A 26,297-nucleotide genomic window follows, 5' to 3' on the forward strand; every position below is an offset into this window, starting at 1 on the left:
ATATATATATATATATATATATATATATATATATATATATATCGAATATTTATATCGAATTTGTTAAATACTTAATATTTATTATGTGTTAAATAAAATAAATTATTCTTTATTTAGATCGCGTCGGAGTTGGATAATCTACAAACAGTGACTATAGAAGTTCCTCGTCGAAGAGATCACAGTAAGCCGTTACGGCCATACGAAGCAGATTGTATAATTCAAAAGAACTCGTTTACTATAACAAACAACTGCGTGCGCGAGAACATTACCGTGTTGTCCAATGAGAAGGAAGTAGTTTTGTTTCGTACAGAGGCAAGTTATTGGAATGCTTTGCATCATAAAATAGAACAATTATTTTCTCAAGCGAGTGGCGGAATTGCAAATATCAGCGCGGTGAAGACTGATTTACCAGAAAATGTTTGTCAAGGTTTGAAATTGGTCGAAGCGTTATTGGCTAAAAATATTGATATACCATCGAGCATGGTTATTCCCACAGAATTAAGTTTCGAAATTATTAATCGGTTCTCATATCCAACACTGCCACCGAACTTGTACAGAATCGTTGCCGTCTGCATCAGCATTTCATCAAAATTGGTTTTGAGATATCCCGAAGACATTCTCTCGCGAATGCGATCTGGTATTTATCCAAAATTTAATAATTGGTATCAAAAGCCGTTAGACTTTGCGGAAGCGATTTCCTTTGACAGTGGTCTCATCGCGTCGTGGCTCTCAGGTATAGAAACCATCGAACATACGTATCCCATTCTACGCGCGTTTCTAGACACATTGTACAATTATCTAATCACCAAGCATAGTAGAGAAGCCATGTACACCATTGAAATACCAGGCATGGTATTTCTGCTACAAGCTGTATTACCTAAGCTGGACTCCTGGTATTTTGAATCAAACGCAGAAAGAATCGACTTGTGGCTGAAGAGTATGTTTTGCATCCATCGAGCTCTGGACTCAACTTTACCTAAAAACGATATTCGCAACGAGTTGCAACTTGTTGTAGTATACAGTTTGCTCTACTTAGAACCGCGTCATGCGCTGCTAAAATTACTTCGGACGGGCGAGCGTACATTGCACAATAAAATGATCACGGAGACAAATTGGATCAATGGAAAAGGATTCAAGACTATCAAGAGTGTAGAACTAGCTCTGTCGATAGTCAATCGACTGTTAATGTTTAGAAAATCTCTAAATCTAGAATTAAGCGACCGGTCGCCTCTTGAAATTGCTTTGTATTCCTCTCCGAGAGTACCCAATGGACTTCTTATAGTACCAACCATTGTTAATTACCTGTATGTTTGGTTTAGCCCTTCGTTGCAAAAAATGGCTGTAAGATTATTAAAAAAATTCGCGGAGGAATTCTCCATGTCTTTGCTCGTTTGCATGGGAATGGATGGAACATCTATACGAGAAACCTTCGCATTTCGATTAACTCTGCCGACATGCGCGATTGAGGTCAAAGTCGCTATCTTGGAATTGGTTGCCGTGTGTCTGGAGAAACAACCTGGCTTAACGGAAGCTCTCTTCAACATCATGCATCAAGCAGAACGCAAGAGGATCTTTCCACGTTCAGCCGATGAATTTCTTACTGAGGGTTGCAGTCAATTCTTGGACTCATATTTAGAACGAATGTACAAGGAAGACGACATTGTGTGTGATAAATTGTACGACAGCACGATGACGGTATTGCGCGCCATGTGGTATCACAGAAATGAGATTCTTGTCAATTTTTTCCGGAAACGAGACAAGTTCTGGAGCCACCTATTCGCACCGCTTTTTAAAACTTTAGTGGCGGATGCGAAGGGTTATTCTCAATTATTAGATGTAATTACATTAGAATTGTACAAAAGCCCATTGTTAGAGAATAATTTCTCGAAAAGTCTAAAGGAGCTGTTGGACAAGTCTAAGGATCACTGGAAAAAATTAGCTATGTATGTTCTGGATGTTCCTGCAAATGGCGAAGGCGAGAATAAAGAACCGCGTACAAAGCAAGATAGACTGATAGAACCATTGTACGAAATTAATTTAGAGTCTTGGTATCACTTTATCGTTATGCTCACTGACGATCGAACGGCGAAAAATTACCCAATTAACGTAACACAAGCGCATCTTTTAACTCAGTTGGCCTTGGATTCTCTATTGGAGCGAGTGAAGGAACCCAACGATTCTAGCAGTGGCAAGATTCCGATGTTGCTGGCTTCCTTATCCCTAAGGTGCATCACTTCGTGGAAACAGATGTGCGTCGGTGACTCGAGGATTTTTAAAACCAGACTGTCGCAACTCACGCAAGAAATAGCGCAGACTTATCGCGGCTTTGGAAAAGCCCTACGACAGACAATGATCTCGTTGCTGCTTGGGTGCGTGCAACTGGTCAAAAGTACTTTAGCCGAGGATTCGGCAACCCTGGAATATCTTTTAGCGCACTCTTGCACGATTGCTATTTGTGAACTAGAGGAATTGAAGGAAGCTGCTCTTCAATTGGAACACCGAAAACAGCGATTCTCTGTCGAGTTCAAGACTGATGAAAAAGGTACGCAAAAGAAGGCTGATTGTCACAGCGCAGAGACACTCCGCGGTATACGAGAAAGTCTACCAGCGACGTTAGCTATCAGCATGGTGACGCAACTGTTACGATCATACGTCGAACGAAATGCCAATTTCAAGCATCGTCTAAGAGCCAGTTGTGTGCAACTTCGTCAAATGATACCTGAACTGATGGTATGCGTCGGATGTACACTTCAAAAATACCCATATCTGAAGTTCAGCGCAGCGGCACTAAGCTTGTTGGGTGTTATATCACGTTCACCATACTGTTCGTATCCTATCAACGACAATGACGTCGCGAAACTCTGGTTCAACTTGATTCCACCAACAGACATCTCCAACAGTATGCTCGATTCGCTGTACGATGATTCGGCGAATGGTCAATGGCGTTGCCAGGATTGGTGGCCGTTGTACACCCTAGGCTTGGAATTTCTGATAGGTCTGGTCAGCAGCGAGACGCACATGATGTTTGTTAATCATATAGTTGTTTTCTTAAATTCTCACGAGCACCAATTAATGGTGGTATCCACGTTATTGAGACACACTGCCGATCTACTGGCCGCTGATCTTATACAATCACTGGTCGCTCTTATACATGCTATAGCCACGCAAACATACGTTTGGAATTCAATTCAACCAAGCGTTCGCGAAACTCTTATCAAGTGCATGTATCTGGCGTACGATAGTACGGTAAACTTGTTGCTGAGGCCGCGAATACTCAAATTCATCATTGATGGTATTAGTGTGGAGAGTGCCGAAGAGCTCGAGTCCTGCGATAATCGGTTGCCTAGCGGCGAATTGAAACTACTGGTGAACAAACTGATCGTCATAAACACGACCTGCGCACTAAGCTTCGTCCACTTTTCACCAAAGTTGAATACCCTGGTAGATACGATATATACTCAGGATTACTGGTATACGCCGATGGCCGAAATGAACTTTGGGCCTCCGCAAATGAGCATGAGCTCCGGGCCACAACTCACTTATGGCACGATCATCAGCTCGACGCAACTGTTTACCCAGGCTCTTCACTCTCGCTCGCAACCCGTTGCTGTTTCGTTACCCGCATCTTCAACGCCGCAATCTGGACGTGAAGATAAAACGGATTCTGCGAAGAAGGAATGGGAACGCGCCGCGCCAGAAAATCTCCGGCGTATGCATACGAGTAAGGATTTACGACGAATCATTCACGCAGCCTCCGCTTCAACCTCCAGAACGTCATCCAACATTGGCGGAGAATTCCTAGGATACGTCAGCGGTCTAGATGTCACCGTGTCATTACTTAGCAGTCCTAGACTCTTGCGTCGACCCTACGATCCATTGATATGTGAAAATACCATTCTTTCGAGAGCAACCGCTTTGGCAACCGGTAGACACGTCACGAAGAGTGGCGGTAGTGGGGCTCCCGGCGCTCCGGGTAACAGTAGCCCAATCATAGCAAGAAATCACAGATTTAGCGATCCATGGTTTGAGTCTATGGATGAGAACAATACACGATTGGCATTAGAAATCAATCTTATCCTGATACTGTCACAGGCTCTGGAAGGAGTGAAAAGTCCCAGGCTTACTTTGCGAGATCGTCAGCTTATAGCACGGGAGACCGCTACCGAGCTAGGAGTCTTCTTCGATTTTCTCGAACACCGCGGTACTCCCGATATCTGGCAGGTGAAGGGTTCCTTGATAGACGCAGATACAAGAAGTTCTAGGACGATTCAGGATACGAGTGATCGGACGCAAACGAATTTACCAGCGAGACTCCAGAAGGATAGTACTATTGACAAAGCACCGGTATGCTCACCCGACCACGAAAATTCTTCGATGGAGATGAACCAAACTGAAACACAAGAGAAAAGACTCGATGACAGTGTTCTCACTACTGGCGTTTTCAAAACGAATGTCAGCAGCGTGCAGTTCTTACCATTAATGGGGAAATTACTTAAGACAGTTGTCGAGTCGTTGGACTCGGCACAATTTCGATGAACAGTATTTTTTTTATTTAAAACGTAGTTCTCTTAATATATAATTCATCATTCTGAAATGGAAACTAGATCTGTGCATTCTAGAATGATGATTATAAATGATGAGTACATTAAGAGCTACGTTTTTATACATTAAAAGCTACCATCTTTTTCACATAATTGTAAGTAAATAATTTGACATAATTGAGCATGTATGATATAATTGAGCACTTGTGTGCATGTTATTTTGCGAAAGATAAAAAAATGTTTGCTAATGTTAATTGATAATAAACGTAACATTCTTTCATGTATTATGTATTATAACTTATAATGAAACATTGATGAGGAATAAAAAGGCCAACGTTTCTAATTTAGCCTGTGCTTTTTTATATCAACACTATTTATAAATGATTAAACATAATATAATGTGTATCCAGTAAATTAGAAATATTTCGTGTTTCTTAAATAGTTTGCTAGGAAAACGTGAAAATACAAACTATATGATTTTATACACAGCCAACTACTTAACGAGGGAAACGAATTATTAGGATCGCTATTTACGCGCATCCTTTACATTAAAATAACGATGACCATGTTTCTATTGACTTTCATTTTAACTTTATCATTCCAACATTTATCAGATTCCACTTTGTCGTACTTAAGAAATCATTTCGCGAAATTCCATACCATACTTTTTACAAATTTATTGCCGATTCGAGGACAAACGTGCCTTGGACAAATTGAATCATGATCAATTACATATTATGCAATACAATGATTTATCCATGAAAATTTACAGTGTATAATACTATTTCACTTCTCTGTTGAATACTGGCGCTTTCCAACGAGTCTTTTTCAAAATGTGTCTTTCTGTTTGCATGGAATATCTCTATGTTCATAAACAGAGAGAAGAAAAATAGAGAAAGCTACAGTGACCCTCGCTCGTTTTTGCCGCGTTTATCTTGAATTTGTATCTTTAATCTTACATATGCTCTAATCTTCCACGCAAAAGCGTGTCTTCCTCCGTTTTCCGCATCACTATACAACATGGCGCACTCGCGCTAAAGACGATTAATAATTATATTACGCGCGATACAGTATAAAAATAGAATCCTTGATATTAACGAATATTATGCGTTACGACAATAGCGATGGTGCGAGTGCCGAGTTAGGCACACCGCGCAAGGACATCCGTCGCCTTTCAGGATGAACACCTGAAGGTCGGGTTAGACGCTAAGGGGGCAGATGAGGTAAAATGTTCTCGGGCGAGGGCGTGTCGTGAGAATCATTGCTTCTGGATGATGTTACTCGTTGATGGTAGTAGTTATTAGAGACAGCAGTGGCGGCAACGGTAGCAGCAGGAGCGGTGGAACTAGTGGTAACTGTATTCGTCGAGCCGAGAGCTGTGACCATTGCTGTAGACGTAGTGGCTGTAGTGGTATTTATCGTTATCGTTGTGATGACTGAAGAGGTAGGTTGACTTCGGGACACTATACCACTCCACGCTAGGGGGTTCACACAACTCGATTCGGACGAGGGACAGTCCGGATGACGAGTCGATGGCGAACAATACGTCGGTATGGTCAAAGCACTGGAATTGCATATTGACGAGGACATGGTAGTCGCGGCTGACGTTACCAAGGGCGGTGGTGGTGGAGGTGGTGGAGGCGGCGGTGGTGTTGGGCCATTAACATCCGCCAATGGATCAACCGCGTTTCCATCCCAAGCATCCGCTGATTTGGACTCGTCGTTGTTGATCACGCTGGTGCTCGATCTTTGCCGCTTGGCATCACCATACAGCAAACAATGAACATTCGGTGAACTGCTGCGATCTCGCACTCCCTCTTGCTCCTCAAGGAATCGGTCCATATAGTCCCTGCTTGCGATTTAATGGTTCTGTCATTCACGCTTGCAATAAGTGTATTAACGAAAGCAATTGTAAAGTGTGTTAATTGGGTAATGTATAATGTTATTATCGAATGTTAAGAATTTAATTTTCTCTAATAGGTTGCATATAGTATATTTCAAAAGTTTTCGTGTTTTAATGTAAACGTATTCATGAATTGCGATAGAGAAAATACTCACGTGATACCGGGGTGCAGAGCATATTTTTTCTTTTCTAATCGCGCTTTATACGTAAATATGTCATGCCGCTCCGTTTTCTTCCATAAGTAATAAAATTGTACTAACTCTCCGACCGATCTCGTTCTTACCTATGAAAAGAAGAAACGTTCGCCATAAAATTTACTGAGTCACAATGCAACGATGACTTGTACAAATATATTAAATTAATTACATGATATAATTAAAGTTCTCGACTGTAAAAGAATTATTCTGCAATAGCGTTTTATTGTATCGTACAATGGTAGCGTTTTATATACAGTTGTGAAAAAATTAAGCAATATTATTAGCATTGCAGTTGTAGCTCTATATTTTTAATAAGTTAGAATTCCACTCACGTCTTAATATTTTTACTTCAATCTTTAATAATTTAAAGTTTAATTTTGTATGTGTGCGCGCGTGCGCGCATGTGCGTGTATGTGTATAATGTATGTATATATGTATAATACATACCTTATTTTTCTGTATAAGATGAAAATCCTTCCCGTAAGTGCGCAATCCATTTTCAAAGTTATGACATTCCTCTTCTGACCAAAGGCTCACCGCATCCGTAGGAGGAAGCACGTTCATTCGACGTCTTCGTAGTGCTTCTTCGAGATTGTAGCCACACTGCAGTAGAAGATATAAAGCCTGCTCGTCATCTCTAATATGTGAGCCGGCCGGCAACGAACCACCCTTTACCGCAGGAAGTTGCGCGCGTTCTAGAAACTCTTCCGTATCCTCCTCGGATATATGGCTGGGGTCCCATAACATTTTATCCTCATTTTCGTATGGCAAGGCATCGTCGTAACGACACAAGCCTTCTGGTATCGCTGCTTGATAGTCAGTACCAACCATGATCGTTTTCTTCCATTCTTCCTCGTCTGGACTGTAGTCACAGTCGTCCTCTTCTTCCTCACTTTGCGGCCTTGAAACACTCCGTAACAATCTCGAACTGCCACCACCTATTCCCGCACTGACTATCCTATCTTCCGGACCATCGATCGCGCCACTGGCGCTACCTTCTTCGATAGTGCTATCGGTAGCACTGGCTCCCCCTAAATTAACTATACCATCGCACGCAACAGCCGTAGCACTTCCCGTTGTAGGTGACGCTCTGGTTTTCTTTCCACTTCCGCTTCGAGTGCCCGTTATCAAGCAGTCCTCGGTTTCGACATCTTCATCGTCGTCCTCGTCGTCGTCGATTCTACGTTTCCTGCTGTCCCTGTTGCCTACTCCAATGCCGCTATTGCCTTTCGTCGCGGATCCCGACAACGGCGATGACTTATCCTTCCCCTTTACTAGCATTTCTGTGTAGAATTGTTTAAGGTCCGGTTCGTTACTGGTTGCATCAGCCTCGTCATCATCGTCGTCGTCATCAGCATCGTTGTCACCTTTGTCCGAGTAACGCTCCTCGGTCTCGGGATCGCCGCTTCCAGATGGCAGCAACATGTGATCGGAACTGTTTGAATTCTCCGTCGAGGGATCACCGTATCCGTACATGGCAAGAAGATCTTTCAGTGGCATATCACCTTCCTTGCTCAAAGAGACAGAAATAGATCATTATTACATCGAGCGTACTTTAGAGACTAAACATGGAATCTCACTACGAGAACGCACTTTGAGTCCAAAGTGTTGCGGAAACTTATCATAATTGTAATTATTTATGGGCTCGATTTTTTCATTTCTCAGGCTTGATCCTAGAATAGTCGGGATCAGAATTTTGTTACAAAGTGACAGATGCATATACATATGTGCAAAAGTGCCGATATATCAGATATATGACAGAAATATACCTTTTGCAAGTTGGACAACTCGTTGTGAGAATCCTCGCTACCTTCTAAGGCTTCTTCCTCGTCCAATGTTCGTTCGTCATCAAAATCATTTACCATCATTTCCGTTGCAGAACCCATATCATAATCCCGATCTGCCCTGTAAGGAACACGTGCCGTTATAAGCGTTATCCTTAACTTTCAGCGCGTATTAATATCCTAAATCTCCCTCGATACATGATGCATGACAACAAGTTACGATTCCTACTTCCTAGTTAGTCGCTACGTAAGTGGATGCGCACTTACATGATTCTACAATCCCTATTCACCGAGATGAGAACATGACACACAAACGGTATATACACACATCAATGCATAGACGCAGCACCGGAATGTATCACCACAATAGTACAACAACCACCAACCACCGCTCCCCCCAGTAGTCAGCGATCTCTCCGGAGACACGGAGACAGAAGTCGAGTCTCGAGTCAGGAGTCAGGAGTCAGTGGTGGGTCTAAGTTAGCTTAGTTCGACTTCAATGTCCGAGACACAGGCGACAGGCGGGATAAAGACATAAGACAGGGTTTACATTCGGAGCGCCGCGGGGGTCTAACCTCAATCAGACGTGACACTCGTGTCACAGCGGTAGAGCGGTACTCACGACGACCACGACGTCACGACACCGGCGTCACAGACGTCACAGATGTCACAGTCTCGTCACAGCGGCAACTGACATTTCGCGAAACATCACAGGATACTCGGGGCAGCCCGGGCAGCGCGCGTCTCGTCGATCCCTTCTCGCTTACGGACACTGTTTGTGTGTGACTTGAGTTGAATGAGACTACGCGCGAGTCCTTCCCGCTCCCTTTCTCTACCGTCCTCGGGGTTCACAGGCAGACAACAAACAACAAACGTCCGTCGTCCGTGTGTCCGTGATCCGTCCCAACTCTCGACTTTCGACAGTCTCGACTCGCGGACTCGGACATGCGAAACGTCAGAGACACGTAAGGCACAACATTTCATCGAGCGGGAAGCGCGCGACTCGCAATCGCAACGTCGCGACGCGACGTACGCCACATGCGGAGTTCGCGAGTTTACAGGTGAATCGGGCGAATATCAACAATCAACCGAAAGACGCACACTCCATTATTTGTATTCGTCGCATTTGTTCCCCCCGAGCCCGAGCTCCCGAGACTCCGAGCTTCGAGCTTCGTGTGTTCGGAAAATGGACGCGACAGCCGAGAGCGTCGTTACCCCTCGGTTACCCCTCGCGACTCGCGAGCACTCGCGCGCTCGCGACGCGAGTGTGCATCCGGATTCTCCCTCGCTCTCCCTCACTCCCACGAGAAAGGAAGACGGAGCGTCCGCGTGCGTAATTGCAGAACGCAACGTGATTGGTCCGCGAACGTAACAAATGACTAGATGGGGGCGTTTCGGGAAAATGGCCGCGTTCAGTAGACAGTACCGTTGAGTTCGTCTTATCAACACTCTGCGTTGCGTGGTTGGTTCTAAAAGTAAGAGCCACGCACGTTCTGAGAAAAAGATTAAGTCAAGAATAATAAATTATATATATCGCAATTAATTTATGATTAACACTTTATCTGTATTATTTTATTAACATGAGTAAAATTAATAATTTTTTTATAATTGTTTAATATAGCGAAAAAATTAGATCAGGAATAATATAATTATGCAATTAGAAATTTTGCTTTAAACAGTTCTGCCTGCAAATGTTGATTGGAATTTGAGATACACTCTTTTCTATTCAGATTAATATAAATCTATTTATTGATATTATTAATTGATTTATTAATAATATATAAGTAGACTTATTATAAATTTATTATTAGTTGTAATATTATAACTATTATAATAATAAGATAATTAAAACAGTAAATGTTTTATTTATAAATGTACCTCGTACATTGACGACTATCTGTTTATATTATATTGTTATCACTTAATTATTTATCTTATAATGATTTTTATAATACATCTATGCTGCGTTCCAAAACTCATCCGAAAAAGATCTTCGACTTTCACTCCACCCAATTCTTTCGTTACGTTTATTTGACACCTTCCACTCTATCTGACACTTTAGCCATGCCCGAGGATCGTATAATTGCATACAAGCGTAGCAGCGTTTCGAATATTTGACAAGGCGTGTCCATTACATGAAAAATTAGTACGAAACGTTTGCGTACTCTTTCAAGTATGCGAGTGCGATAAGTGAGTTTATTTCTCTGAATACGTGTATGTAATTAACTAGTGCCTTTAATATTGTAGCACAAAATTGTAAACTTGATAAAGATTTTCAGTATGAGTCATAATATACGTTTGTTACTAAATTTATATCATTGTTGTGTCATTTTTTTTTATTTGCTAATATGATTCAATTATTAAAACACTATAAATTTATACAAGAAAAACTGGAGCATTTTTGGCAAGATATAAAACCAACGCAACTCGCTATTCTGTTTATGTGATGTTTCTGTTTCAGAAGGAGTAAACACAGATACATATCATTAATCACATAACGTACTATAAGGAGATTGTGTAACTGATTACCTGTTCAACGTCTCCATAATCTCGTAAGTATAAACGGACTATTATCGAAGTCTTTTGTTTCATTTGATACTTGATTGATTGTGCTTGATTTTGCTTGCAAGTAGGTCAAGATGCATTATGGAAAGAAGTCTCCCAGCATGGGAACGCCGTCTGTGTATTCCCATGTAACCACCACTCGCAGCAGTGCAAATCTCAGATCATCGAGGTCCGCTCGCAGTGTAAAAATTCCTTGGTATCAAAAGCATAGAGTGACGCATGCTTTTATACTTGACATTCAAAGGGGTGCTATGTTCACCGCTATATTCTCATCGGTATGCGTTTAACGAAAGCAATCTTTGGGAATGCTTACTTGTGGTTGAAGTAATATAGAATAAATATTATTACAGTGCCTGGCCTTTTTCACGATATGTACAGCTATTTTTGATATCTACTGTCTCTCACAAGCTGCGCCTGGCTCCACACACTATGGATATTACATCATATCATATGAATTTGTCTATGTGGGCAGTCAACATGGTAAGCTCTTTTTTTAATTAAAAAAGAAGACAGTTTTGTAAATAAGAACAAATTTTAAAAATTAATCAAGTCACAGAACTATGTATTATTTGTCTTTTTCCTATTTTTGTTTCTTTTTTCAGTTCGAAATGCTCTAATCGTATTTGCATTGTTCTCCATGTTGGGTGGAATAGTCGTCTTTGTGACTTCTTTAATGTTGATCACAGCTCTGCGGAAAGAACATGAAAAGAAAATGGTGCCATGGCTGTATAGTTTTGCCATTTTCACTCTTTTCCGACTATTTGCTTTTATATTCTTCAGCATTGTAAACGACATGATATTTGCCTACAATATCATGATGTGTCTTCTATGGATAGTATTTATCTGCATTTCTGCATATGGTTGGCTTATTGTATATTCTCTATATCTCGAATTAAGCGATCTAACAAGATTAGAAGATCTGGCTCATCTGCGGGTACGATATATTTACTTCATTATATTTTATACACCATAATTATAATACACATAACAAAGACTCTATAGTTATAAACTATATAAATTTAAAACGTATTGTTTCAGATTGGTACAATGCAGTCTTTAAATGCATCAACGACACATTCTATTGCTGGTTCTCGACCTACAACGCCTCATAGCGCAGTATCAACTATGCCCGTTAATTAATACATGAGACATAGTTTTATATACAGTAGATGAAAAAGGTATTTATATATTTTTTTTTAGATAATTTTTTACAAAGAAAAAAAATATTGTTATTTCTCTTTTTTTTTTCACAAAGAAAAAAAAACTTTCTATACATATATCATACATACATATTTTCTATCTTAATACAAATTTATTCTGATAAAAATGTTTTGCAATATCTCTTTTTTGTATAAAATTATTATTATAAAATGATTTGTGTAAATACCTTTTTTGTCAACTAAATGTTTGATACATATTTTCTCATCTTATATATATTGAAACAAAATGATTAAACTAATTCTTCAAGTTAAACAAAGTCACTGCCGGCTGTATATATAGATTAGTACGCACAAAGAATTTGTTAAAAAAGTTACATATAATTTTTGCAACTGTACTGCTTTTTTAACAATTTTACAATGAACAGACTAATCGATATGATATGTAACAATACAAGTTTTATATATGTATTTTTATTTGACATTTGCTATGACATTCGCTAGATATGTTTGCGAACTTATTGCGATATAGTTCCGTCCATATATAAAAATTATAAAATGAATTAGATTTAAGCATATATATCACAAGTATTTCTCTTATGATGTATATTAACGTATTCCGTCCACTTATACTATCTATAAAGCTATCTATAGAGCTTTCCTACGATATATTATCGTATCTTACTTATATTATCATATAAAAGCTTTCCTACAATATTATCGAAATGTTTGTTATTGAAATTAATATTATACTTACATATTTGAAGAATATAATTATTATGCAACTATTTTTGTGACTAATTTCCAGGTGAACCAAAGAACAAAGATTAAGAGTAAGATAATACTTTATCTTTAATCACATCCAATAAAATCTGAAATTTATAATTTTATTCTAAAGATAAGTTAAAATTATTTTTATCGTGTTTAAAGGATAAATATACGAAGGCACACAATTGTGACATCGATAAATACATAATTCATCTCAAGTTGGTTATCAGTTAAAATCTTGTGAAACCGAACGAATCAGATTCTGCTATCTTTATATTAAGTTAATAAAAATTGTCAACTCATCTCACGCAATTTTTTAAGTGTTAGATAAAACTGATTGGAACATTAATTAGGCGGAACGTGCATTTAAATATAGCTATGATATTTCTACACCATTTTTTGCGTTATTACTTTGGAATTATTTCTGCAATAATTTATTTATATAACTGGTAACAGTTACACTTTTGCACTAGATACTAGATACATATGTCTCTTTCCAAGTATTTTAAGGTACAATATTCTCAGCACTAATCTTGTATGGCATTTTGTATAATCAATATCTGAAAAAAGTTCGTGACAGCAGAAATATAGGAATGATGACAAGTAAAAAATGAACTTTGTGCACGCTGGCTAATACAAGTATAAGCATCGTAGTATTTAAAGAAATACCAATTGACGAGTATCAGATGGAAATAGAAGTTTCATGAGTCGAAGGAATTGTTTGTGCATTATTAGTGGGTCTTATTGTTTCAGAGCTATGCCTCGACTTCAGAGATCTTTCACTCCCGGTAGCACGATCGTCCTCAGAATCCGTGTACGATTCCCGTTCCTCCCTGATAACTCGGCGTTCCCTCGAAGTGTTACCGTCTCCTGTTACTATGTGACCGACTAACAAGATCGCTCTACCCAGTAAAGTTAACAGGAACACGCCGATCATCGACAAAGCTTGCTGGATTATACCGAGTGCCCCGGTAGCGACATACATAGCGATGGCCAGACACATGGCGAGGGCCGCGTGGCGATAATTATCGCCATTCGCTAACACCTGAATCGCGACGAAGGAAGTAAGTTTACGCGATATTTATTATAACACAATCTGCTAAATTCACACGCGAGTTATATCGTTGTATGAATCCTTGCAATCTACCCCTATCTACCTATCTACTCCTCACTTGTTTCCTGTTCTGTCATTAGAAATACCGTGAAAATCGGTATCGCGTTTTCCTTAACGTTGTCGCAAAAAGTCCTCGCGATGTATTTTTCTAAGAATATCCGGGATTGAAATGTGAATAAATTTATTTTAAAAATCGGTAAAAAGTTAACAATTATTATGCTACGATAATAAAATAAATTAATAATTACTTTAATATTTTTATATTCGAGCGACACGAGTTTGTACAAAAAATTTTGAAATGACTAATGGATGATAACGTTAATAAATCCTGCGAGATATTAAAAAGTCAAAGTACAAGACCGGCGATATTACAATATTATACTGATCCAATCAACCGGATTGAATAAGCGGTTCTTGAATGAAAATATTTCATATACAACCTATTGCTACTGCTGTTATAAAGATATCGATTATACATATCTAACATATACGTTTCTGAACGATTTAATTAACTAATTATTTGTATATATGCGACGAAATTTTAAGCGAGATATATGTTTCAAATATAATGATTCACTTTATAGATATGTATGGTGTTATTCTTTACACACCTTGCGCAATAGATAAAACGAGTTTACGCCTCATAAGGAGACAGAAAAATGCAGCAAAAAAAAACATTAAAAGCCGATAAGCGCAAAAATATTATTGCAGCTGAAAATACGTCCTATATTTCTGTATTATCTGTTAAAACTAATACAATGTTATTACATAAGAATTTGTGTTACGCAACGTTACGAGTATAGAGTCTGTCGCAAGTCGCAACTGTGTCTTTATTGTTATTTAAAACCTTGAAATTCAAGTAGATGACGTCACGAAATGTCATTAAATGTATTTAACTTCGTCGCCTGAGTTGAAAATAAAATACGCGGGACAGATGATCCACTTAGTTTAATCGGGCTTAATGAGCATTTAATGTTTTTGAAGTAAATGGGAAATTTCTTCTTTATCATTTTTCAATATATTTCTTTTTATTTCTCTCTTGTTCTTTTCTTTTCTTCTAGCGGAAATAGCAATCTGCTACCAAATATTGCTCCAACTATGACGCATCTCCCTCGACGCCCTTGTAAAGGGGATGCGGAATTGCGGAGCAGACTCGCCGCGCCGCGAAGAGCGCGTCAGCGTATGCGCCAGTCGCCACCCGGCCAGGCCGTTCAACATCGTCCTCGCGGCTCGCGCTTCTAGAAATTATCGATTTCCGCAAGCTCAGCGTTCCTTGGTGGGAAATGACGCCATGAACGACTATCCATTGGGCGGCATCGACTTTGATCTTATTCCTCCATTGGTCGGCGAGCCGGTATAAACGGTGCTTACTCGCAACTCCTTTCAGTTGTGTTGTTATCCACTCACTGTACACTTGGTAAGTGGCCCGTGATTTTTATTCTCTTACTATTCTTGCTATTTTCCAATTTGTTATAATCCGCTAACGCCGCGCAGTCGAACGGCCGGCTATTTTCATTTCCATTTGCATGCTTATTTCCGCGTTTACATTTTATTTTCCTCGTCAAATCCGAATGATTCCTTCCTCTTTGATTTTTTAACGATACCACCAATTATCAAGAATGTTAAATGTATTAGCCGTGGGGAAATAGTTCTCTCATTACCATCAAATGTCTCGGCAAATTCGTCGTGTTTTATAACGTTTTCAAAGCCGATTGTAACTTTTGCAACACGCGTACGTTTATAGTAAAGCCAGATATTGAAATACGCAATATGATTACGGCATCAACGATGCACCCTGTGCGTGAATGTGTGTGGGTAAATATCTGGCGTATCCTACCTTTATTTTATCACGGGATTTAACTATTCGATGGAAAATCAATGTTCGCTGACATCTGCATTGTAAATAACGTTCCGCGATTATTTCCGTGAACGGTGTGAACCCGCGGAGACGCGACAGCTGATTGCATATAATACAAATCGATTCACAATGCAGATTTTTTTGCGAATACGACTGCTATTAGAAGTTTCGACTACATAACAAAAAACGTAACAAACAGAGCTGAAATCGACGATCAATTTTATCAACGTGTGACACGACTGACTGATTCTAAGAAAAAAAGTTTTTAAACAGTCGCTAATATGTTCGATATGCAATATCGATCTTTTTTTCTACTTAATTTTGTTTGTAATTAAAAAAATGATGAAAAGATTTCAAGAAACGTGATTCACACACGACGGTCCTAATTCTATCAATGCCGACTCTCGTTGCGGATCAGTCTTTTGGTTTTTTTTCTGTAGCGTAATATAACGGCTGCAAAATAGTCCAGCATATATTTGGCTAATTACAATTAGCGTTGACTGATGTCATCGACCCGTAACACGCGAAAATCTAATCGTCCGGCTGGTGTGGCCTGCAGTCTACGATGTCGCGAGTTGCTAATCGCGACAGAAGTTTTCCCACGCGCCGGCTGGCATCGTTCGGTTCGAGTAAAAACATGTTCGCGAGTCATGCAGTGGCTTTGCGAGCAATTTAGCGAGTCGCATTGAAACGAACGAGAGGCGATGCCGATTCGTTGGCGAAGCAGAAACGCGGCACCCACGTAACGTGATGCAACTGATGCACCATGTCCGCGCTACGTCGATTCCGCAAAACACCCACGCCGGGCCGCGATATACGACAAATAAGCCCGGAAGCAAATACTTTCACGTGCGATTTTTATTTTACTTCGTCGCACATGACCCATATCCGTCATCCATCGATTCCGATTCTAGCGACGACTCGAAGCGGGAGGATTCTCTGAAAAATAATGCATAAACTCGAACTTGACTATGATCTAGGCTGAAATAATCCGCCCTTGCATTAAACGGTCAACGGTCCCGTAAAAAGAAGAATTAAACGTAATTTTATGTCAACTGATGCAGTTTCAAGAAAATAAAGGAATAGAAGAAGTACAATTAAATATTTTAAGATTGAATTATATATGTATTATAATTATTATATACCACATAATGACGATTTTGGTAAATTTCGTATTGGAAAGCACAATGCCGATAATATCTCCCCATTCTTTCCATGTGCAATGCACATATATTCCGCGCTTTTCTGTCAACGCGACAGGAACAATCAATATACAAGTCTTTCGTTTCGCACCGGCGTATTCTCGCACAAGGATACCGCAAGAATTCCGCATTTCTATCGAAGGCTATCCTGATTTCTTTGAAAGGACGACAACAACAAGCGAACGATTAATTCTTTATATTGAAAAAAAAATAATCTGATTTGATTCGATTTACGTTATACCGGCGACATAAAGTTATTCAAAAATCAAATATCGTGGCAGAAGTAGACATTCTTGAAATATGAAACAGTTCCCAGTCTCTGTAAATTTTATTAGGTGCATCAAATTACAGTTAAGAACATTAAAGGTCGATGACGGTTCGAGTAAAACTCCATACCCATCGTCGCTCGCAATGATAAACACGCGTGACGTTGCGGAGGCACGGCACCAACGCGATATGTCTTCGTCACGCGGTGAAAATAATTCAAACGTGGACTTTGCCCCGCATACTTTACGACCGCGACGAAGTTCGTTCTCTCACGATATATACGCAGTTTGTGTTGGTAAATTTCAAAACGCGCGAACGCAAGATGATTGTTGGACTATGTACTGGAACCCTCAGCTCGTTTGTTGCGTAAATGATCGTTTTAGTGGGACTTAGTCAATCAGGTAGTCCATAAAACTCATTTGCAAAGTCGAAGAAGGAAATAAAGTGACAAATCTTCAAATGCCAGCTATCTCTCTCGAGTTTACATTTAAAAAATCTCGAAGTTCGTCGACGTGTTTCCTCAGTTGACTGAATATATAGTGAATACTGCATACTGACAATGCATTGATTTCGCCGTATAATTGCTCGTTTAAGCTCAATAACAGATTAACCAGTCGCGATTGATATTCAATAAACGCCGTTCTACAAAACAAAACGGTCGGACAAAGTCTGCCAATCGCGCTGCGTAGCGTTCTTTCTCGAACCCTACCATTTATTTAGTCTACTTATCCATATTTATTAATAATTTATACCGCGACATAGATATGGGTATACGATCGTTAGCATTGCGATTTGAATTATTTTTGTCGACTGTCCCTTACATGACGCGCCGCATCCAAGCACAACGACGCCGAAGCGGCACATATTATAACGAGACATATTATACAAATACAAGATATTATACAATATGCGTATTGTTTAAGCGTCGAAACGTTAATCATTAAAATCGCGAATTAAGGCTATTGCACGTAACAAAGCTTTAAGTCATAATATCGTAAGGCCGTAAGAAAATAAATCAATCTCACTCGATTATTCTCCTTGAGCTCGAAGAATAATCGATTGTGATTGGTCTATTTTCTTACGGCCTTACGATTATGACTAAAACTTTGTTACGTGCAATGGCCTTTAAGCTCTCTGAGCCTCTCTCTCCCTCCGGTACTGGCAAGTTACCAAGCCGACCAAAGTTCTCTTCTCATGGCGTTCTATTTCGGTATCTGGCCATGCCGTAGCCAAGACTCTCTCTTTCGGAAGTAGAAACGAGGATACGTCCGACGCAGTACGCGGCTTCTACATGATCGTGGGAAACCCGTCGTCGACGTAATTGGCGAGACGCGTGTGTCGTGATAACGACGGCAGACGAAAACGGATATATTATCTGTTATTAATCGCGATTAGCATTACGGTACGTCATTACGATGGTCTCGATAGCCTTCATCCGGATATTGCAGGATATTGTCGCGTGTGCTTGGTTTTGCGATAACACGATAGACATTCACGCAACTCACGCAAGAATGGATTTTCGACGCTGATCAATGGTCGCTAGGCGCACCACCTCGTTCGATGGTCATTGATCTTCGATACATATAAATGCGCAATCGAGTACGCTACCTTCGGTCGCGACGCAATTACGTCTCGGTATACTTTTACGCTTATCAGCCGCTCCATTTTTGTGACATTCAAATCGCACTTTGGTACCCACTCTCTCGTGGGATAAAAGTAGCGGCTATCGGCTTAGCGGTCGACAGTCGATCGCGTTCGCATCGAACCGATAGTTTCTCGTGTCAGAATATTGTACAACGTTTTTTTGCATCGTTTGTTTACAGGAAAATAGTATGTATAAAGAAGTTCACCATCAGGAAATCAAACACGAGTGCTCGCGGTCGGGAGGGCTCCACGCGTATCCCGATCACTTCAGGGAACCGTGCCTTTAAGACCACCAGTTGGATTCATGAACACCTAAAGGTTCCTGTCCTCTGGTAGGACTCTGTATATAGTGTACATAGGATCGCTTGCCTAAAAAAAAAGGGATCCCGCTGGAAGGGAAGGAGCGAGCTCGAGGGATCTCTCTTGTCACGCGGAGAAAAATTAGCCGGAAATTTATCCCAATTTATCCAGTCCTGCACGAGGTACTCACACGCACACCTTTACCAGCACGCATCAGCGATAATAAGGAGGAGAGAAATCTTGAAAGAGAAAAAGAGTGTATCGAACAGCGAAAATCATGAAGCAGGGAATGTCGGATGATGGTTCACTTGGTGTCAAATTGCTTACCGCCGGCACCGCGGCCTGCATCGCCGATTTAGCCACTTTTCCGTTGGACACCGCCAAAGTCAGAATGCAGGTAAGTAAAGTAAAAACAATTGTGCTCATTTCTCCCGTGATTATCTCGTTGCATTCTCCCGTTCGCTGTTCTGAAAATTAAATTATTTCTTTCACGATCGAAATGTGATTTTTTAAGATCGCAGGAGAAGGTCAAGTTATTCAGAAGGCTCTGTTGTTGGCATCGGCGGAAGGCTCGGTCTTTGCAGTAAGAACGAGCCAGCCGGGACTGTTCCAGACCATCGTGAACATCGTCAGATGTGAAGGTGCAAGGTACGTTGTCCATTATCCTAATAGTAATTTAAGAGATGATGGTAGGTAAAATAACTTTTTATTTGCATTATTAATATTTATTGCAATATATACTGAATCTGTAAATGCAGATCTTCTTCTTGTCTTTCAAGAGCGATGATTCAAATTAAAGCTTATAAAAAATATTTATAAAGCAATCGCACGTTAATCCAATATTTATTTCACGTTCAACTATCAATATTTCTGAAATGATAATATGCGGTACTTTTCGCAATATACACAAACTATTATTATTAACCAGTTTCTCCTCGTTTCGATGTGTGCCAGATCGAGCTAAGTTTTTTGTTTATTAATTAAATTATATGTATAAAACAGTGTGCAGAAAATACATTAATTTAGAATACAATCTATATTACATATGTAATTTAAAAATACGTAAGATCACAAATTATGCATTTAATTAAAATATAAAGAGCTACTTATTTTTCTTTGTATTTCTTATATGATCTGATATTACAATAGATATTTACCATAGATGTTTACCATGTCACATAGAATGGCCTTGTTTAACCATTATGATGTACATCGATTAACTTAACTTATTTAACTGTGTGTTTTGCATCCTCGTATTATATCAGTAAAAAAGGAATCGATGAGAAAATGTTCGCGACTTATCGTGTTTTTGTTGAGATTTCGCTCGATATCTGGCACATGTGTGTACAATAACTGTTCATTCTGGGAAACTTTTCTAGAATCTTGCGATTAATCTCCGATCAAATAAATATGATTTTAATTTCTTCCCTTCGATTGGATGCCACGGACAAGCGCTCGCCTATGTAGAGTAATTTATGCGCAAGCAAAATAGGTAGAAGGATGCAACTGACTTCCAAGGATTACGCATTACATTCGATGAAGGTCGAAATATATGAAGCGAAATAAGCATAACGAGCCTTGTCGATGGCATTTCCGTCGATTCTTCTTATTAATTTATTATTTTTACAAATTATTCTTATTTTTATTTTGCACGGGTTGTCTTTCGTGTCTCTGTTTCTTTCATAGTACATACTGTTTTTCGCAAAATTGACCAACTATTCTGCATTTTGTTTCTTTCGTGCAGAATGTTTATAAGATCCGTCCTTATCAATTATTTTGCAAAAATAAATCGCGTGATACATTATTGATACGAATGGATGTAATACTTCGCGTAAACTGTTTTTGCATGCCGTACAAAATGTCACGAAATTTTTTTCTTATATCTTTCGATAGCCGTTACTCTCCGATAATGCTTATAAAATTTCGAAAGACAATCCGCTTATCCGTCTCGCACATCTCCACTCCGTGATACATTTCTTTTAAGTTCTCACGTAGTTTCTCTTCTTTCTTTCTTTCTCCATTTCTCTTTTTGGTTTTATAACATTTACTTTGTTTGTATATGTATATATGTATATATATGTATATAGCAACGACTTACTTTCCCAATCATCGATGTCTTCTTCCTTGTTTGAGTTTTGATACGGCATTAAAATTCGTGACCAGCTGACGATGATGCACGCTCTCTCCTGGTTACTTTTCGGCTTTCGAGCCGCTTCTCTTTTCTCTCGCGCACCTGCGAATTACTTCATGAACGAATAGCATTGACTTTCGTTAAAGCATTCAATATCTAAAATATCTGTTGCACTAAAAAAAAAAAACGGAGTGAAATTGCGTAGATAACGGGAAAAGAGGAAGAGAAAAAATGAAAAAGTTGCGCAATATTTGCGTAAAAGGCGAATAATATTAAAAAAAAACGTTATAAGATAGAGAGCAAGAGAAAGAGAGAAAGAAAGAGAGAGAGAGAAAGAGAAACGTGTAAAAAAGATGCCCTGGAGATGCGCTTGAGGGTGAATTGTGAGGGCGGTGAGCTTGAGCGAGGGTGGTTACAGGAGCCTGTACGGAGGTCTATCCGCGGGACTCCAGAGACAGATGTGTTTCGCCAGCATACGATTGGGCCTCTACGACAGCGTGAAGTCACTCTACGCTGGAATCTTCGACGGTACATCTAACAAACTCCTAACTTTTTGATAACATATCTCATATGATATACCTATGTATATGAGAGTAGCCGCGCACGTTATAATTTCATCAATTCCTTAAACATGTGTAACACGTAAATACACATACACACATCCGTATATCTTATATAATAAAACGAACTTTTATCGTATTAGTAACACACACGACATGTATACAATATTAGTGTTAGACAATATTTAGTGAATTATAATTGTAAAATCGTGAAATATATAATCGTTCTCCGATGATTAAATTTTTTTGTCAGTTATTTTAATAACTTTATAATATTGGAAAACTTAAATAATACTAAAAAGAACACTGAATTAACAATGATAGTTAACGGTGAATGTCCTAACACTATATGTACATACATACATACATGGACACGTACTCATGGTGAATTATCATATCGGCCACTCGTTTTATCACGGCGAAAACGCGGATCATCTGGGATTGGTTTGGATGCTTGAAATGTGCATTCTTTCTCGTTCTTATCTCTGTCGTTTTCGAGGCTGAGAAAGAAGGAAAGGGAGATTGAAAGAAAGATAGGTTAACGGTCAAAAAATGGAAATAGGAGAGCTAAAAGATTGAATATACAGCAAAGAGGAGACTCAAACATCTCTTGTAATTCTTACTCGTTGCACTGGGGACAATCGTAAGGCTGTTACATATTTATGCACTTTACCTTACTTACATTTGCAGAGAAGAGCTTGCACAGTTTTGATTCGCCAAAATGGCATTCAAATTTTTTTTGCAAACCTTTTTGTTGCAAATATATTTGTTTAGATGTAACGAACTAACTAATTCATCTTTGACAAATTGCTGAGACTTTTCCCAAATTTTGTTCATATATGTAGTTTTGCGATTCAATTGCTTTTGGGGCTTTTCGGTATCGTCACATTTGTGAATTTTACAATTACTTCCCCAAGTTCTCAGAAACATGTGTAAAAATAAATTTGCAGAATTCTGTAGATCGTTTACAATTCGTAAATTGGTGTATATACCAATACAATACATATTCCAAATGTTTTTCCTTTTAATTTAATGATTCGTTCTAGACTCCCGTATTTATGTAAACTATCAGTGATTTGCTTTAAATGTAAATTATATAATTTATGTTAAGTTAAAGCAATCTATTGTAATTTAAATCTATTTTGTATGTAAGTCGGGCATATGTAGACGAACATCGATAACACCATCGGAAAATAAGACAGAATGAATTTATACGCAAATTTTATAATGTCGAATTTTTAATAGAATCCCGATATTATATAGCTATTTATATTTTTATACAAATATATCATTCATTTTCGATAACGATTTATGGTTCGTAATTAACATCGAACTCTCTGAGAAATTTGCGAATACTGAAGACATCTCATTATTGATCGTAATTGAAGAATATTAAATAAGACAATAAAAAGTGATCGACGCGCAATTCGCGTCCATCTTATCTCACTTCTTAATTTTTTAACTATCCGTTGGATCTTACACGACAGCCGTAATTCTTCATCGCACGCTTTTATTTCAACAGGTAACAGTAAGAGCGGTACGTCGATGAACATCGGCGTACGCGTCTCCGCAGGAATTACGACGGGCGCTTTGGCGGTGCTGATCGCTCAGCCGACCGACGTCGTCAAGATCCGCATGCAGGCTGGAAATATCAGACGATCATCGGTGAGGTATAGCTCCACTCTACAGGCATACAAGAATATCGCTCGTGAGGAAGGCGCGAGAGGTCTTTGGAAAGGTGAGTCCTCCCGTGAAATATTGCTCAATTCTAAAAACTTATTTTTTCATTCATCGAAATTATTGTACAAACAATAGATAAAATAAAATAAGACATTTTTTTAATGGAAAGTAATCCGAGTCCGCTATTTTTCGTCACACGTAGGAACCATGCCGAACGTCTCGCGGAACGTTATCGTGAACGTGGCAGAGATAGTCTGTTACGATATCATCAAGGATCTCATCCTAGCTAGCGGTTATCTTCGCGACGGGATACCGTGTCACTTGACCGCCGCGACGGCCGCAGGACTCTGCACCACCCTAACAGCAAGTCCCGTAGACGTCATAAAGACGCGTTACATGAACAGCGCCGCCGGTGAGTACAAGGGCGCGATAGACTGCGCCATCAAGACCTTTGTCCAGGAAGGTCCGACCGCATTCTACAAGGGCTTCGTGCCGAGTTTCGCGCGCTTGGTATCCTGGAACATCGTACTATGGGTGACCTACGAACAGATGAAGTTGCAGATGAAAAAGCTACACGACGTCGAGTAAGATCCTCGATTACCGATTCCGATTATTCTGCCGAACCGGTGCAAAGAGCGATAAAATCAAGTGTAATCTCTTGTGTTACCTTATCGAAATTCACACTTCCGTAGAAGATTAGCGTTCGCTTAGATAAACCGTGCGAATTAAACGTAGATAAATTGGAGGCTTGATATTCCGCCGCAAGATATGATTTCAACCGTTGATGATAAATGTCCTCGTATTACTGCTTCTTTTCCGTTCGTTTTCCTAAATGCAAGTGTGCAGCGAATATCGGTGTTTATCGTCGAATTATTCAACGATAGATTAATCATTGACCAACAAAAATTATTTACACCGTTGGAAATAGCAATTAATGTGATAGGAATAGGGCTACAATCTCACTCTAGTTTTCATTTAAATGTGCACGTACGCACACTAGAAACAATGACGATTTCTTGATAATTTGTATGAAACAAATTTGGATTGCATCAGTTTTATATATTTGTAATAAGGCGTTAAGTTATTTCTCGGTAAGGTGGATTATACGATGATTACAGATCATTAACGCGCCAAACAGACAATAATACTATCGAAGTTCATTCCGATGTTTTTGCTTAAATCTAGATAGAGTCTCACAAAAGACTGTGATCACAAATTAACGTATTCTATTTTTAACGTTGCTTTAATTAACTGATTCGTGGCCTTAGCGCGTAATTTTTAGCATGTACAACATAATTTTGATTCAGTCAATTAACATTTATACAGGGCACAATTTATATCATAATTTAATCAACGAATTTTTTTTAAGCTACATTATCATTACGAATAATTTAGTCTGCGAGAAGCAGCTTTGAAAATCCTCTATTACAAAAAAAAATTATTTATTATTTATAATGAAATACCACTATTGCCAACTTTTATAGGATGATGATGCGATTTGAGGTATATCCGCACGATACATGTGTATCGTGAAATTTCGATAACGACAACTATTTGATCTTAAAATGATGTATACGTACATAGTGTATAAGTACTATATGACTGACTACGCTTAATTGGACACAAGATGTTTCTATCAAGAATTTATTTATTAAAAATTTGTTTCGAATAATAAAGAAACGTTGCCGTTGTGATGCAAGCAATATCACCATGAATTCTGCAATATGGAGATATATAAAATGTAATGCTTTGTCTGCATTCAGAATTTGAACATTGATATTAATATATTATACGATTTTTTGCGATATTTCGTATTTATACGTAATTATTACAAAATTGCACTGTTCTAATAACATAGATTACCATTTATTCCGACATTTATTCAACACATTTACGAATTCCACACATTATTATAAATTCCTTCATTGATTATCATCCGGATTATGATATGGCATGTGTCACTACATGTAACTGTTCTGAAAAAATTATATTAAATATTTAAACGCACAACGCAATAATATCTAAAATTAATAAAACTTATAATTGGCGTTATGTTGATACGCATGTAAAAATCTTGTCGAAAATTAAAGATAACTCAAATGGAACACAAAAAAATCGCTTCAGGAAGTCTTCAGGCGAGGTTTGATAAACTTACAGAGAATCACAACTCATTAACATTTATTTCCTATATTTATATAATCATATGTTATGTGTAGAAAGTATAGAGCGAGGTACCGTATTAGGGAATGACACAGCTCCCTTATTTTTGGTATTATCTGAACCTGTTTACTTTTAGAGGTGATTCAAATATTCCAAAAATGTAAAGCTTCCTAGATGTCATTGTTCTATCACTGCTTAGATGGTAATATTGTGATATATTTTCAACTTTCGAGAATTTTATTTCCGAGCTAAATAATTATACGCGGCCATACTAACTTAAGTAGTGCTCTCACGTATTAAATCTATAGCGAACATATAATCTCTTTCACCATGGAATTTAATTTCCGAAGTATTGATTTTCGAGATATGTACAAATAGATTTTATTATATGATATGTAGATAGTATTTTCATAGAGAATAGCTTTAAATGTTTGTTACCAGTTTTAAATAAATATTGTTTGAAATA

The 26,297-nt window shown here is 38.7% G+C and overlaps 4 protein-coding genes across 12 annotated transcripts in view; 3 read left to right on the forward strand and 1 right to left on the reverse strand.

Annotated features, from left to right (window-relative positions):
- Positions 1-4,888, forward strand: part of LOC112463201 (nucleoporin NUP188 homolog) — a 7,036-nt gene extending 2,148 nt beyond the window's left edge. Inside the window, exon 6 of the mRNA XM_025029419.1 lies at positions 116-4,888. Coding sequence (XP_024885187.1) covers positions 116-4,536 — 4,421 coding nt within the window. The 3' untranslated portion in view covers positions 4,537-4,888. The remainder of the gene's footprint in view (positions 1-115) is intronic.
- On the reverse strand, positions 4,528-9,681 carry LOC112463196 (mesoderm induction early response protein 1). Of its 5 annotated transcripts, none has more exons than XM_025029406.1 (5): positions 9,048-9,681; positions 8,411-8,546; positions 7,089-8,150; positions 6,600-6,727; positions 4,528-6,393 (listed from the first exon to the last, which is right to left on the reverse strand). In XM_025029406.1, the coding sequence occupies exons 2-5, from the start codon at positions 8,525-8,527 to the stop codon at positions 5,748-5,750; spliced, it is 1,953 nt and encodes a 650-aa protein (XP_024885174.1). In that variant the 5' UTR covers positions 8,528-8,546; positions 9,048-9,681; the 3' UTR covers positions 4,528-5,747. The 5 variants fall into 5 exon arrangements, with proteins under 5 accessions (XP_024885174.1, XP_024885175.1, XP_024885173.1 ...); XM_025029407.1 differs by having other exon boundaries at positions 9,001-9,681; XM_025029405.1 differs by having other exon boundaries at positions 4,528-6,390; positions 8,693-9,680.
- A 787-nt stretch (positions 9,682-10,468) lies between these two features.
- LOC112463200 lies at positions 10,469-12,238 on the forward strand. Of its 4 annotated transcripts, none has more exons than XM_025029418.1 (6): positions 10,469-10,639; positions 10,887-10,977; positions 11,059-11,265; positions 11,341-11,470; positions 11,593-11,924; positions 12,029-12,238. In XM_025029418.1, exons 3-6 carry the CDS (start codon positions 11,065-11,067, stop codon positions 12,128-12,130), a joined length of 765 nt encoding a protein of 254 aa, XP_024885186.1. In that variant the 5' UTR covers positions 10,469-10,639; positions 10,887-10,977; positions 11,059-11,064; the 3' UTR covers positions 12,131-12,238. The 4 variants fall into 4 exon arrangements, with proteins under 4 accessions (XP_024885186.1, XP_024885184.1, XP_024885183.1 ...); XM_025029416.1 differs by having other exon boundaries at positions 10,469-10,615; positions 11,056-11,265; XM_025029415.1 differs by having other exon boundaries at positions 10,469-10,615.
- Positions 12,239-15,250: 3,012 nt separating this feature from the next.
- Positions 15,251-26,297, forward strand: LOC112463199 (mitochondrial uncoupling protein 2-like). Of its 2 annotated transcripts, none has more exons than XM_025029413.1 (6): positions 15,251-15,446; positions 19,180-19,697; positions 19,815-19,948; positions 21,850-21,959; positions 23,514-23,729; positions 23,874-26,297. In XM_025029413.1, the coding sequence occupies exons 2-6, from the start codon at positions 19,578-19,580 to the stop codon at positions 24,257-24,259; spliced, it is 966 nt and encodes a 321-aa protein (XP_024885181.1). In that variant the 5' UTR covers positions 15,251-15,446; positions 19,180-19,577; the 3' UTR covers positions 24,260-26,297. The 2 variants fall into 2 exon arrangements, with proteins under 2 accessions (XP_024885181.1, XP_024885182.1); XM_025029414.1 differs by lacking the exon at positions 15,251-15,446 and adding an exon at positions 18,641-18,758.

Source organism: Temnothorax curvispinosus, unplaced genomic scaffold, assembly GCF_003070985.1.
Source record: "Temnothorax curvispinosus isolate PA1 unplaced genomic scaffold, ASM307098v1 QBEX01013129.1, whole genome shotgun sequence".
Taxonomy (NCBI): Eukaryota; Metazoa; Arthropoda; class Insecta; order Hymenoptera; family Formicidae; genus Temnothorax; species Temnothorax curvispinosus.